Source organism: Bufo bufo, chromosome 2, assembly GCF_905171765.1.
Source record: "Bufo bufo chromosome 2, aBufBuf1.1, whole genome shotgun sequence".
NCBI lineage: Eukaryota > Metazoa > Chordata > Amphibia > Anura > Bufonidae > Bufo > Bufo bufo.
The window spans coordinates 189,118,548-189,134,253 of record NC_053390.1 but is presented as its reverse complement, the minus strand read 5'-3'; the positions used below and the strand labels follow the sequence as shown (position 1 = coordinate 189,134,253).

At 40.4% G+C, this 15,706-nt stretch overlaps 1 protein-coding gene across 1 annotated transcript in view; it reads right to left on the bottom strand.

Annotated features, from left to right (window-relative positions):
- Positions 1–15,706, bottom strand: part of MEGF10 (multiple EGF like domains 10) — a 114,708-nt gene that overhangs the window by 8,683 nt on the left and 90,319 nt on the right. Inside the window, 5 exon segments of the mRNA XM_040415978.1 lie at positions 1,309–1,566; positions 2,755–2,883; positions 2,990–3,118; positions 12,096–12,224; positions 14,947–15,075. Of these exon segments, the coding sequence (XP_040271912.1) occupies positions 1,309–1,566; positions 2,755–2,883; positions 2,990–3,118; positions 12,096–12,224; positions 14,947–15,075 (774 nt within the window).

The window sequence follows — 15,706 nt, the reverse complement described above, 5'->3', positions numbered from 1 at the left end:
ACTGGAAACTCTTGAAAATGCCTTTGCCCTGCGCGATTTAGCGATTCACCTTGTCTATTCACCTAATTTAATTTAATTTTCTTTGTTTTACATATGTTTGTACTATTTTGTGGATGCAATGCTTATGTATATGGGTCCTCTATGGTGGCACGCCAGAGTCTATGGAGCCATAAGCACTCCGACTACTGCTGTATGGTGCCTCTACAACACAGTATTTTGGAGATATTCTGAATACCAATTTTCTTTCTGTCACATTCTGCATGAATCCGTCAAAATGAAATCAGAGTATTCTGAGGTATACCTGGCTTCATAGACGGCTATTGCTGGGTTAATACATGTCACAGTGCATCATTGATACTATCTTAACCCCTTTGAGCTCCCTGACATAATAGTATGTCAACGGGGCACAAAAGGTGTATGGAGAGGGGTCACATCAGCTGATCCTGCTCTATATGCGGTGGGTGCCAGCTGTGTATCACAGCTGGCACCTGGCAAACAATTGCCGGGATTGGAGATAATTCCAACCCTGGTCATTTATCCCCTTAGATGCCATGGTCAATAGCGACTATGGCATCTATAGAGTTAGATGGGGAAGGAAGCTCCCTCTGGGAGTCCCCGTGGCTAAATCACGGGGCTCTGGTCAGTTGCTATGACATCCCATTGCTGTCATGAAGGCTCCCATGGCTGTCATAAAGAGTGTGCTCGAGGCATGACCTGACAGGCAACCTGTGAAAATACTATGGACTGCAATCGTATTCTACCGATGAATCCTAGAACTGAAAAAAAAATCTGATTTGCCATTTTTGGTCACCCTACCCCTCCCTAACTGAATAAAAAGTGATCAAAAATCCGTATGTGCCCCAAAATGAAACCAACTACAGCTCTGGAGACGTTAAAATAAAATAAAAAGTTATGGATGTTAGAATATGGCAATGCAAACGTTATAAAATAAAAAAAATATGCATTGTGTTATTTTTAGGTTAAATCAAAACCCCCAAAAAAGTGGCCGAAATGTTTTTTTTATTTTATTTCAACAGACAAAGAATTTTTTCTGGGTTTTCAATACAAGATATGGTTAAATTAAACAGTGACCTTAAAATACTACTTATCCCGCAAAAAAAAAAAAAGCCTTAATATGGCTCTGTCGACTGAAAAGTACAAAAGTTATGGGTCTTGGTAGGCAACAAGGAAAAAATAAAAACGCATAAACATTGGCCCTGCGTTTAATGGGTTAATCACAAGTCAATTCAATACATCATTCAGTTAGAGGGCCAAAGAAAGTCTGTCAATGAATATTATGCAAGGCACACATAAAATGTAAGCTGTTACCTGCAATGGTATAGTCTGTGCTGAGGACTCGGACAGTGGGGCTGTAGGTTACAGATGGCATCGCTGTCTCTTTGCCCTTCTGTTTATGTCTATAGATGATAAAGAGGGCTAGCAGGAAGAGGACAACCAGGACAAGGATAATGATGCCAGCAATGGCACCGATCTGGTAAGAATCAGCAGGGATGGCAGCACTTGTGCGGGTCAGGCTGTTCAGGTTTCCTACAATTATCATTACAGCTAGAAGGGAACAGCAGCAAGAAAGAAAATAAATTAGCACATACAGATGGGTGGGGGTGGAATATGTAAGAGAGGACATTCGGGGAGAAAATGAAGTAAATGATCATAACATCAACTCCTCTCAGTACAGATAATTACATTTCCTACATGTATTTTGTCCATTGTGATTCTACCAATAAAAACACCTATTAAAGGGTGCCTCGTTTAATCCAGTAAAATACAGTTTTACAGTTACTAAAAATAATGAAATTTAAAGAGGTTAATTTCATACATTTGAGGGCATATCGCTAGGATATGTCCTCAGTGTCTGATAGGTCTGGCTCCCACTTCTGAGACCTGCATCCATCTCTAGAAGGGAGCCTGCAAAGTGAAGGAGAGTGGACCGTACATGCGCAGCCGCCCTCCGTTCATTTCTATGGGACTGTCGAAAATAGCTCAGCATTGGCTCGGCTATTTCCATCAGCACCATAAAAGTGAATGGAGCGGTGGCTGCGCTTGCGCGGAGCACAGGGGCATAACTATAGGGGAAGCAGGGGAAGCGGCTGCTTTGGGGCCCTGACCCCGAAGGGGCCCATCCTGGAGGAGGAGGACTAAAAGATTTTGTCAGGGCTCCCTCAACAGTATTACACAATGACATTATATACAGTGGCAGTATAGACAGTGTAGAAAACGCATGGAATAGCTGCCGGGCCTGGTCTGAGAGAGCGATCTTTACTAGCAACAGGAATGGGGGCGGCATGAAAGGAAGGGGTTGCGAAAAAATTGCTGGGGGAGGGGGGCCCCATTCAAAAATATGCTGTGGGGCCCAGTCATTTCTAGCTACGCCACTGGCGGAGCACTTCCCATTAATTTCAGTGGTACTTCAGAAAAAAGACGAGCGTGTTGCTTGGCTATTCTCCGCACTCCCATAAAAATGAATGGAGGATGACCATGCATGGACAGTCTGCTCTCCTTTACTTTGCAGGCTCTGTTCTAGAGATAGGTGTGGATCCCACTAATGTATGCCCTTAATGTATGAGATGGGTCAACCCCTTTAAATAAAGTTTCAAATTCGTCTTACTAAACTAAATAGTTCAGCTTGCATGTAATGTCACATATCTGACACTGCCCAGCCATAGTATTATCTATTAGACGACTGAAGCATGGCTCCTGCATCTCCAAAGACCTCACCACATTGCAAAATCTCACCTTGGTCACACCTTGTACCTTTCCAGCCTGGACTGCAGTAACAGGTCCCAGTAATGTGGTCGCATGTGGAGTTGTTAACACAGTCACAAACCTGCCGGCATCCGTATCCGTATGAACCTGCCAGGCATTCTAACAGGAAGTATAAAATGGACATGAGTATAAACAGATCGATGCAGCTTGATATTACAGATCAGCCCTAAGAGTAATAGTCAAGAATACAGATATTAGGACTTACTCTGTTCGCAGTGTTTTCCCATGAATCCCGTGCGACATGTACACTGCCCAGTAATGTGGTCACAGTCTGCACCATTCTGACATTGGCACACTCGAGAACACTCCTTTCCAAAGAAACCTAGCGGGCATCCTATGGGCGTGATTATAAAATCAATATTTTTTTTTACCAAACAAATGCAAGTTCAGAAGTACTTTATCATTATTTGAAGAGGAGCTGTCACCTCTCCTGACATGTCTGTATTAGTAATTACTTGCATTCTCCATATAATAACAATTCTGGAACATCTTTTCATATAATTCTGTCATGTTTTGTCATTCCTCTACTATTCCTGCTAGAAGTTTATGATGAATTGCCAGCACCCTGTAATAAAGTTCCAACTGGGTGTTACCAGTTAGGGATGTGTCCCTGCACAGTTTGCCACTAGCAGCACCGATTGGCTAGTGTCGGACTGTGCTGGGACACACCCGGAGATTTTTTTAGCCCTACCTCCCAATCTATCGGACAGTCCTTTTTTAGAGAAACTGTTACCCACACCATCCTTACAAAATCCCACACCACCAACCCGGAAAACTTTATCCAGTATCCAAATACTCAGTCCATTGACTCCAACGGGCCCCCTGCCCGAAAACTCCCCACAGACCAAGCACAATTTAAAAATCACACATTTCTGGCGAGGAAGACGTGATGACGTAGACGTCCTGCATCGTGTCCTCCTCCCCTCTTCCTACCTCAACACCCCATGCACGGAACAAGCTACACGCTGGACGTGCTCTGTGCAGCCGACTGATGGATACCGGGAACTCTATTGTAATAACGGGTCCCTGTCTGGTCCTTCACTGCCTCGTGGCTTGATGGTGTGCGATCTAGCGCAGGGCAAGGGAGAACATCGGAGCATGAGATGCTCCGATGCTAACATCAGGGGTACTGAGTGGGTGAAATTATGGGTATGTCAGGGTTCAGCTCTAAACCCGGACAACCCCTTTAATGGGGACTTTAATTCTGCCATCAATCCAGAAACTGATAAGATCTCAATGGGGGGAGATACCTATAGCTAGGCACAAGGATCCCGCCTAGCACGATTCCATTTGTAATCAGGCTTTATAGATGTATGGTGTTATTTAGGGAAGGGGAAAAGAGCCTATTCTTGTGTAAGCAAATCTGGAAATTCCATGTCTAGGATAGATTTGGCCTTAATAAATTAAAACTATCTTATATATATAAAGCGGATGAATTACGAAGCCAGGGCTCTATCGGACCATGCACCATTCACTTTGGAAGTATCCATGACGGATAATAAATATCAGTCAAGACCCCCATTTAGACTAAATCCCCATTGGATCTCCCTAATGGATAACCATAAAATGATGAAACAAGAGATTGTCCATTTTGGGGATATTAATTATAACTGGTAGGGGATGCCCTTAAGACATTCATGAGGGGCCTATTCGTTAGTAATATTTCTAATTTGAGAAAGGGCTATGTTATGAGAGAGAGGGAACTAAAAGACTTAGCTGTAGTTGCTATGAAGGAATTTCCAGGAATAAAACAGAAAAAAATAGGGATTTTATGGAGAATGCAAGCCGGGCATACTCAGATTTTCTTCGGGATAAGACACAGCAGAAGCTTTTCTTTAACCACTTCACATCTGGGCCATTTGCCCCCTTCCTGACCAGGCCTAATTTTGCAAATCTGACATATCTCTCTTTATGTGGTAATAACTTTGGAACACTTTTACTTATCCAAGCCATTCAGAGATTGTTTTCTCATGACACATTGTACTTCATGCTAGTCATAAATTTGAGTCAATATATTTCACCTTTATTTATGAAAAAATTCCAAATTTACAAAAAAATTTGAAAAATTCAAAATTTTCAAAAATTCTATTTCTCTGCTTTTAAAACAGAAAGTGATACCTCATAAAATATGTATTACTTAACATTCCCCATATGTCTACTTTATGTTGGCATCATTTTGGAAATGTCATTTTATTTTTTTAGGACGTTAGAAGGCTTAGAAGTTTAGAAGCAATTCTTAAAATTTTTAAGAAAATTGCAAAAACTCACTTTTTAAGGACCAGTTAAGGTCTGAAGTCACTTTGTGGGGCCTACATAGTGGATACCCCCATAAATGACCCCATTGTAGAAACTACACCCCTCAAGTTACATAAAACTGATTTTACAAACTTTGTTAACCCTTTAGGCGTTCCACAAGAATTAAAGGAAAATGGAGATCAAATTTTGAAATTTCAAATTTTTGGCAAATTTTCCATTTTAATCCATTTTTTTCTTTAACACATCGAGGGTTAACAGCCAAAGAAAACTCCATATTTATTACCCAGATTCTGCGGTTTACAGAAACACCCCACATGTGGTCATAAACTGCTGTATGGGCACATGGCAGGGTGTAGAAGAAAAGGAGCGCCACATGGTTTTTAGATGCCATGTCCCATTTGAAGCCCCCTATGATGCACCCTTACAGTAGAAACTCCTAAGAAGTGACCCCATTTTGGAAACTAGGGGATAAGGTGCCAGTTTTATTGGTACTGTTTTTGGGTACATATGATTTTTTGATCATTCATTATAACACTTTATGGGGCAAGGTGACCAAAAAATTGGCTGTTTTAGCGCAGTTTTTATTTATTTATTTTTACAGCGTTCACCTGAGGGGTTTGGTCAAGTGCCATTTTTATAGAGCAGATCGTTCCGGACGTGGCGATACCTAATAGGTATACTTTTTCTTATTTATTTAAGTTTTACACAATAATCGCATTTTTTAAACAAAAAAATTATGTTTTAATGTGTCCATGGTCTGAGAGTTATATTTTTAAATTTTTTGAGCTATTTTCTTATGTAGGGGCTCATTTTTTGCGGGATGAAGTGACGGTTTTATTGGTACCATTTTGTGGGACATATGCCTTTTTGATCACTTGGTGTTGCACTTTTTGTGATGTAAGGTGACAAAAATAGCTTTTTTTGACATATATTTTTTTTTTATGGTGTTTATCGGACTGGGTCGATCATGTGATATTTATATGACCGTCACGGATGCAGCAATACCAAATATTTTCGTTCCCCATAAGGTCATACAAGACCTCTGGGGGACATTTAACTTCACTTATTATTATTTTTTTCACTGTTGATTTCTCCTGTAACTGGGGCTGACATAGTAGCCCCAGTTACAGGAGAAATACACCCCCCAGAGAGGCTGTACAGCACAATACAGCGCTGTGCAGCCTCAGTGCAGGGCTGATCGAGGTCTCTGAAAGACCTCACAGCTCCTGCACTCTCCTGCATAGCGCTTCCTGCTCTGTATACATCGATCTAGAAGGCAGGACACCTGGGCACTGTCTTCTCTAAGGGTTGCCCTGCTGTCACTGACAGCGGGCAACGCGATCTGCAGCTGCACGATTAGCGTGCAAGCTGCAGTCTCTGAATGGACATTCAGGAACGTCCATTCAGAGATAGATTACCACCTCCTGGACGTTTTTAGTCTATGGGCGGACGGGAGGTGGTTAAAGGACAGAAATATTTTGCTGAATCGAGCCGCCCAGGGAAATTGTTGGCCAGGGTGGTTTCGAATCAGGATTAAAAATAAAAATAAAATAGCAAGTATTCGTTCTCCTGAAGGATTAACTATAGATGATCAAGAATCTATAAAATACATTTTTGTTAAGTATTTAGCAGATTTATATAAATCAGATAAGAATATCCCAGATGAAATGATGGATGTTTATCTGGACTCTATCTCCCTAACAGTCCTAACAGATACTCAAAGAGAATTTCTTGATCATAAATTCTCTCTGCAGGAGTTAGAGGCTGCAATAAAGGCTTGCTTGGGAAACTTCTCCCTTGACTCAGATGGATTCCTATATGAATTCTAACATAAATACAGGGAGGCTATCCTCCCTCGTTTATTGAAGGTATTCATGGAATCAGTGGAGGAGACCCCTTAGATATGGAGGCATATAGGCCAATTTATTTCTTGAACACCGATGTAAAGCTTCTTTGAAGAATTCTCGCTACCAGGCTTGCAAAGGTTATTACATCAGTTATACATTTGGATCAGAATGGTTTCATCCCAAATAAGGGTACGCACTATAATTTACACTGGCTATTTGCAAATATACAATCTTCGGGGGAAGGGGGGGGTCTCTCCCTCCATCCTGTTTCTTGATGCCTCTAAGGCATTTGATAGGGTGGAGTGGAGATTCCTCTGGAAGGTGTTGAATAAAATGGGATTTGGAGCTAGGTTCATAAACATGATTAAGCTTTTGTATAAGTCTCCCAAGGCTATGTTGAATATTAATGGGGGCTTGACAGACAGCATTCTATTGAATAGAGACACCCGTCAAGGATGCCCACTTTCTCCATTATTATTTGATATTTATATCAAGGCTCTTGTGGCCAGATAAGGCAAGATTCTGGGATTGAAGGGTTTGGAACACTGGGAAGGGAGGATCGTATTTCTTTATATGCAGATGAAGTATTATTTTTTATCCAGAATACAAATACTACACTCCCAAGAATTATTCAAATAGTTAAATCCTTTGGTGAAGTATCAGGTCTGGATATTAATTGATCAAAAACCACTATTATGCCCTTAGATAGTCTTCAATTTTTCAATGAGGGGCTCTTGAATATTTTGAAGATTTCTGACTCATTTGAATATTTGGGTATGTTGATATCTCCTAGGATTGAAGATTATTTGCTCCTTAATCTGATTCCACTGATAACTAAAACGAGAGCCAAAATTGCAACGTGGCTCAGACTACTCTACCTAGAGCCGATAGAATATCCCTTATTAAGATGCTGATTCTACCCCTGTGTATATTCTGAGGAACTCCCCAATATGGATTGAGGATAAATTCTTTAAATTAACCGAGATAATTATTAATGATCTAATTTGAGGCAGAAAGCATGTAAGACTTAAAATGGAACATTTTTATAAACCGATAGAAAACGGAGGGTTGAACCTTCCATACTTTAAGGGTTACTTTATATCCCCACAGTTATGGTTATTTTGTCAATGGAAGGAAAGTCCATTGTGCAGGACCCTGGTGAGCAAATCTTCCTTCGATAGCATGTTTACCTTACTGGAATCCAGCCAATTATCTATTATACAAGAGTATTATAGAGAGGCTGGGAAACTGTTTAGTAAGTTCTGGTGTACTATTAGACGCTGGTTGGGAATAAAGGGATCTTTGGGTTGTACGCCCTTTTGGCATAATCATTGCTTACAGGTTCTAGAGGAATTGGCAGGGGATCAGTACTGGCAGAAAAATAATATTTTTTATGTTTCACAGGTAGTGAGGAATGGGGGAAATACTTTCATTTTTGGAGTTAGCACAAAGAGTATTTAATTAATGTATCTTGGTTTGGGTATTTTCAGTTACGATCAGCACTGTACAGTGTCAAAGAAAAATCTGTGTTATAGGTAGACACTTCTACACCTTTAAATGAGTTAACAGGAATTGTAGGTCACAAGCTTAAGATTGCTCAATTTTATAAATTACTAGTTAAAGCACTTTTTAATAATACATCTTCTCCTGGACAAAGGGCTTAGGGAGCTGAATGCTCAATTATACAATTAGATGACTGGCAGAACATATTGTCTAATTTGAGACTAGTGTCCCACAACTTTAATCACGTTGCAGTTAAATTTAATATTTTACACAGAATATACACTCACCTAAAGAATTATTAGGAACACCTGTTCTATTTCTCATTAATGCAATTATCTAGTCAACCAATGACATGGCAGTTGCTTCAATGCATTTACGGGTGTGGTCCTGGTCAAGACAATCTCCTGAACTCCAAACTGAATGTCAGAATGGGAAAGAAAGGTGATTTAAGCAATTTTGAGCGTGGCATGGTTGTTGGTGCCAGACGGGCCGGTCTGAGTATTTCACAATCTGCTCAGTTACTGGGATTTTCACGCACAACCATTTCTAGGGTTTACAAAGAATGGTGTGAAAAGGGAAAAACATCCAGTATGCGGCAGTCCTGTGGGCAAAAATGCCTTGTGGATGCTAGAGGTCAGAGGAGAATGGGCCGACTGATTCAAGCTGATAGAAGAGAAACGTTGACTGAAATAACCACTCGTTACAACCGAGGTATGCAGCAAAGCATTTGTGAAGCCACAACACGCACAACCTTGAGGCGGATGGGCTACAACAGCAGAAGACCCCACCGGGTACCACTCATCTCCACTACAAATAGGAAAAAGAGGCTACAATTTGCACGAGCTCACCAAAATTGGACTGTTTAAGACTAGAAAAATGTTGCCTGGTCTGATGAGTCTCGATTTCTGTTGAGACATTCAAATGGTAGAGTCCGAATTTGGCGTAAACAGAATGAGAACATGTATCAATCCTCTGATGGCTACTTCCAGCAGAATAATGCACCATGTCACAAAGCTCGAATCATTTCAAATTGGTTTCTTGAACATGACAATGAGTTCACTGTACTAAAATGGCCCCCACAGTCACCAGATCTCAACCCAATAGAGCATCTTTGGGATGTGGTGGAACGGGAGCTTCGTGCCCTGGATGTGCATCCCTCAAATCTCCATCAACTGCAAGATGCTAACCTATCAATATGGGCCAAGATTTCTAAAGAATGCTATCAGCACCTTGTTGAATCAATGCCACGTAGAATTAAGACAGTTCTGAAGGCAAAAGGGGGTCCAACACCGTATTAGTATGGTGTTCCTAATAATTCTTTAGGTGAGTGTATATATATATTTTTTTTCTTGGAATATAATACCTAATACTTAACATTGTACCCTCCGTTATAATCTAATGGGCTATTTCTACCAAACGATAATCTATCTATATATTTTGTCATTTATTTATTTATTGATTACAATCAAATGGACTGTTTTAATGGGTTATCCCCATTGATTGATACTCTTATTAATTAATCTAATTAATTAATCTATTTATTTATTTGTTCATATATATATATATGAACAAGTTTGTCCTTAGTATCAGATTTTATGATCGTTGTTTGTGATAGTCTTTTTTGTGATGATCTTTTTCTCTTTGTTCTGATGGTTTTCTTTTTATGATTGTCTTTTATGATTGCTTTTTAATTCCTTTTACTCCATAACATTCCATCATGTGAAGGTCATATATATATATTAATCAATTAATAATATCATCATCCCCATTTCCATCTTCACAAGATATCCATCAAGCTCCACGTCACACTAATTTTATTAATTTTATTAATTTATGCATTTTCCCCGTCATCCATTTTTCCTATTATATAATTAATCACCCTATAGAAATGTCACCCACACATCCATCATAATAGTAAGATTTTTCCATCCCTGCTATATATACTACAGAAGTGACATTCGGTATCCTATACCCTTATGCGCTTCACTTCTGCATTCCACCTTGAACCGGAAGTCTAAGCGCGCTCATGCTTTCCACTTGTGCGTTCCACAGAGGCGGAAGCTGAGGCGCCCTCGTGCATTCCATTTGTGCGTTCCACTGAAGTAAAACCGGAAGTAATGTCTCTTTCGGTTTTGCTCTTACCCAGGAGGACTCTATAACCCTGCCCTGCTTTTATATTTCCTTTCTTCTTATATATATATATATATATATATATATACACACACTATAGACACATACTTCTATGGGAAGATTGTTTTCTATTATTACACATCAGAAATAATATACATGCGTTCCACCGTGAAACGCAAATCCAGAAACCAGAAGTGACTTTTTTGCCGCCCTATGGACTGAATAGGCGGGAAAACAGGTTCCCACTATATAAAAAAGCCAACACACAAAATGTATTTTAAGGAATTCATGTTTTTTTTTTTTTTTTTTATATACAAATTGTGATTTCTCCTGATGAAGGGGGTATGAGGTAACACCCCCGAAACACGTTGAGCCTACCTGCGATATCAATAAAAGAATTTGCCAGAAGTACCACCTTGGGACTGCCGTTCTTCCTAAGATACTACAAGCAATCCAGGCGAGGGAGCTCTGTCTTGAGCCTATCCCACAAACCACCTCCCTGGTGAAGTGAGTTATCTGTTCACAATTTCAGTTTTTACTACATTGATTTTACTCTAGGTGGGAATATATATTTTATGAATATACTTATGCACATACTTTTACTTCTCTTCCCAATTCCCATTTCAATTAACGATCACAGTGACCAATAGTGGGTTGGCTCCTCTTCTTGTTGCTGTTTATTCTTTTGGGTTTCTTTTTCTTTTACTGGGACACACCCGCTACTGGTAACACCCAGCTGGACCTTTATTGCAGACTGCTGGTAATTCATTCAGAAACTTGTAGCGGGAATAACAGAGGCATGACAAAACATGGAGTTATTTGAAAGCATCCTCCAGAATAATTTTTATATGAGGGGTGCAAGTAGTTACTAAAACTGACATGTTAGGAGTGGTGAGAGGTTTACTTTAAAGTGGTCTTCCACTACCAATGTTCCTGACTTATAGATAACTGGGGGCCTCATTGATGATACCATCGCCAGTCACTAGAACAAGGGACCACAGTGAGAAGTACATGTGTGGACAACAGTCAGGCATGTACACTGCTGCTACGTATGGGAGGCACAGAATCAGTCACATTGCTGTGTCCATGTCCCCCTTTGAGTTGTATGGGGGACTAATAACAACAACAATATCTTCAGGATAGGTCATCAGTACCTGATCGGTGGGGGTCCGACACCCAGGACCTCCGCTGATCAGCTGTTTTAGAAGGCCCCGCCGCTCACAGTAATGCTGCTGCCTTCTCTCGGCTTTCCCTAGGCTAAGTGACACGCGCTCATTGGTCACGTGGCCTAGGAGCAGCTCAGCTCCATAAAAGTGAATAGGGCTGAGTGCGATACCAAGCACAGGAGCTATACAGTGTACAGTGCTGTGCTTGGTGAGCTGGGAGAAAGCCGCGGTGCTCAAAGGAGCACCAATGCCTTCTCAAAGAGCTGATTGGCGGGGGTCCTGAGTGTCGGACCCCCACTGATCAGATACTGATTACCTATCCTAAGGCTAGGTCATCAGTTATAAATTCCTGGAAAACCCTTTTAACACGGTAAAATGATGTGCAAATGTGCTAGTCTATAGATCTTACTTTGCGTGCAGTACAGTCCAGTCCATCCAGGAGAACACTTGCACTCTCCATCGTATGCACTGCAGAAGGCTCCATTATGGCAGTTACAGGTGTGAATACAGTTGGGACCCCAGTGACCAGGAGGACATGCTGGAATAAAACAGAAGTTTGCCAAACTTCAATTCAAAATTCTCTACATTTTCCTCAATTCTAAATCAAGTTTTTATTTTACTGAATTTGGAAATTATATAATTTTCCATATATGTCTATAAATCTGTATTGATGCAGATGCATCAAGTGTGAATCCTTCCCACTTGCTTTCTGTTCAGCTGCTAACTGAGGTGCTGATCAGCCTTCCTATTTAGCTGGGCTGGTTGCTCCACCTCATTGCCTTAGCCTTGTGTATTCTAGTGTTTGCTAGCCCTAGTGAAGGTGTGCTTCTTCTGCTTGTCAGCCTGTGTTTGAAACCTGCTTTTTCTTACCGTCTGCCCTGACTTTAAATTTTCTTGGATACGTATAAACACTGCCTGCCCTGACCTCAGATTGCTTTCTCGAATACGCTAGTACACTGCCTGCCCCAACCTCAGCCTCTCTCCTGACTTTGTATATTGCCTGACTCCTCGGTGCCTTGTACTGCTGTCTCTGATCCATGTGGGTCAGCTGCCAACTACACCAGGGCTACTCCAAAAGGTAGCAGCCTGATTGGTTCCCTGCAGTAAAGTTCTCTGGTTGGTTGACAAAATGGGTCCACACTCACTGTCTGTTACACCTTGGGACGTGATCAAAAGAGTTTTCCTGTGACTATCTACCAAGCCATGGGCGGTCATAAAACTGTCTGAAGTCTGAATTTGGGCTAGCAGGGTAGCTATTATGTTTGCCTGATGCTGTATGAGAACACTTCTACTTGTTAATAGAGTAATTCTGATAATAAAAGAATTGGTGTTTATGCTACTTCTTAGGGGTTATCCAGGTTATTTTTTGTTCTTTGTATGTTTCTAACTAAGCAAATGCAAGGGTTTTCAATTCACACACTTCATCTCCAGTGGCCCAAATTCTCCTAATTAGCTGAGGGTCACATGACCTGTGATGTCAGCTTCTTTCCCTGCTCTGATTATGTTCCGTTCACAATCCTGAGGGAGCAGGTCTGCCTCTGTGCACATAACGTCACTATGGGCTGTGCTGGTTGGACTAACAAGCCACGTTCTCCTGCACTGCCGATCCGCTGGCTTAGCTTTCTGCCCTGTGTCTCCTCTCCCACTGGATTCTTCAGCAAAGTTTAAAGGCTATGTACACCTTCATAAGCATTCTTTTTATGATTGCATTCTACTCATTTTAGGCTAAAAATCATTTTTACAATTTTTTTTATTAAAAATATTGAGCCGTTCTGTCAGAAAGGGTTAACTGTTTTTCTAGCTGTGTGAATGGTACTTTCACTTTTTACTAAGAGGTCATAAACACTTATTTAAGCCACATTCTTAACAGTAAGACAAGAACTGAACTATAAGTGTTTATAAGGTTAAAGAACATAGATCAGGAGTCCGTCAGGTGAGCTGGCTGATGGAAGAGAGAGTAAATTCAGATCCTGCTACTAGAGCATCTCAGCTATGTACAGAAAAAAAGCTCCATATTTTTTTATAAAAACTAATTTTAAAAATGATTTTTTAGCTCAAAATGAGTACAATGTCATAATAATAATAATAATATTACAAAAAATTGCACCCAAAGGTGTACATGGCCTTTAACACCTTCTACCATAAGCAGCACAGACTCAGGGTTGGAGGCTCTGCCTCAGGTATTGAGCAGCTGCAGGGCATCCTCTTCTCCAGGCACTGAAGAGACAAATGCAGTGCACAGGATCTTCCATCCCCACCATTCACAACCACAGCTATTAAAACTGTTGGATAGGGAGGTCTCTGGCAACAGATTCCCTTTAAAGTAATGGTTTGTATAGACCAGGGATGCCCAACATGTGGCCCTCCAGCTGTTGCTAAACTACAACTCCCACCATGCCCTGCTGTAGGCTGATAGCTGTAGGTTGTCCGAGCATGCTGGGAGTTGTAGTTTTGCAACAGCTGGGGGGGGGGGCGCAGGTTGGGCTTCCCTGTTATAGACCCTTCAGAAGATGTTCTGCATCCACAAGTAAGGAAATAAATATTTCTGGGCATTTTACAGACACTGATCATAGAAATATAAAATAAGACTGTACTAGACAATCCTTTATGTCCCATATTGTCATAACATCTATTAATACTGAATAAAATAGATTTTTTACTGATGTGTAATTCATCCTGTTTTATGTAATCTCTTGAGCCCAGAGATACTTTGAATGTCTGTGCAGCATTTTAGTTCATGTCCTCTTATGTGACTAAAAATCATAGCTTATATTATTAGAGACTGAAAGATCCCTTTTTTTTCCGCATGAATTGTATCATTTTACACGGAGTGCTTTGTCTGCACATCCCTCCTGTTAGTTCCTGCTATTAACTGGGTGTCATAACTCTTTCAGCTCATGTCGGCTTCCTTCCTTGTAGGCAGAAAGTCTTACTATTGAGTCTGCTAGAATCTTCTGCTTCTTATGTGGCCTCAACAGAAGTTTCAGATGTGTAAAATATAAAGAATTGGCAAAATTTTTGGTGTTCTACTTTCCCTTCCCTGCTAATTGATCATAATTCATTACTGTCTCCACTGATCTTTTTTTTTGTTTTGTTTAATGCTGTTTCAGCTTGTAACTAAAGCAACATAACACAAACATTGTGTACTGATGATCTAAACCTTCTTGGAAAAAAAAACATTTACAAACATAAATTCTGTAGAACATGTCAACACATAAAATTGCGTTGCTCCACTAAGCAAATAAACAAAATGGACTTACACTGGGAGCAATCGCTGCCAATCCACCCAGGATAACATTGGCAAGATCCATCGATGGGGTTACAAGTCCCGTTGTTGGTACATGTACAGATGCCAGCGCAGTTCTTTCCATAGCGGCCGCTGGGACAAACTACCGTAATAAGGAAGAAAGTACAAGAGTAGTTGTTTAAAAGAACACATCTGACATGGGGACATTATCTATCATGCTGGTCACTACTCGTGCCAATTCTCATATTGCATTGGTTAAAGGGGTTATCTCATGATTAACCCTTTCAGGACCAAGCCATTTTTCACCTTTCTGGCCAGGCCATTTTTAGCAAATCTGACATGTGTCATTTTTACGTGGTAATAACTTTAAAAATGCTTTTACTTATCCAGGCCATTCTGAGACTGTTTTCTCATCACATATTGTACTTTATGACAGTGGTAAAATTGAGTAAAAATATTTAATATTTATTTAAAAAATATTCCAATTTAGAAAAAATATACCCATATGTTTACTTCATGTTTGGATCATTTTGTGAATGCCATATTATTTTTTGGGGACGTTAGAAGGCTTAGAAGTTTAGAAGCAAATCTTGAAATTTTTCAGAAAATTCCCAAAACCCACTTTTTAAGGACCAGTTCAGGTCTGAAGTCACTTTATGAGGCTTACATAATAGAAACCACCCAGAAATGACCCTATTTTAGAAACTACACCCCTCAAGGTATTCAAAACTGATTTTACAAACTTTGTTAACCCTTTAGGTGTTCCACAAGAA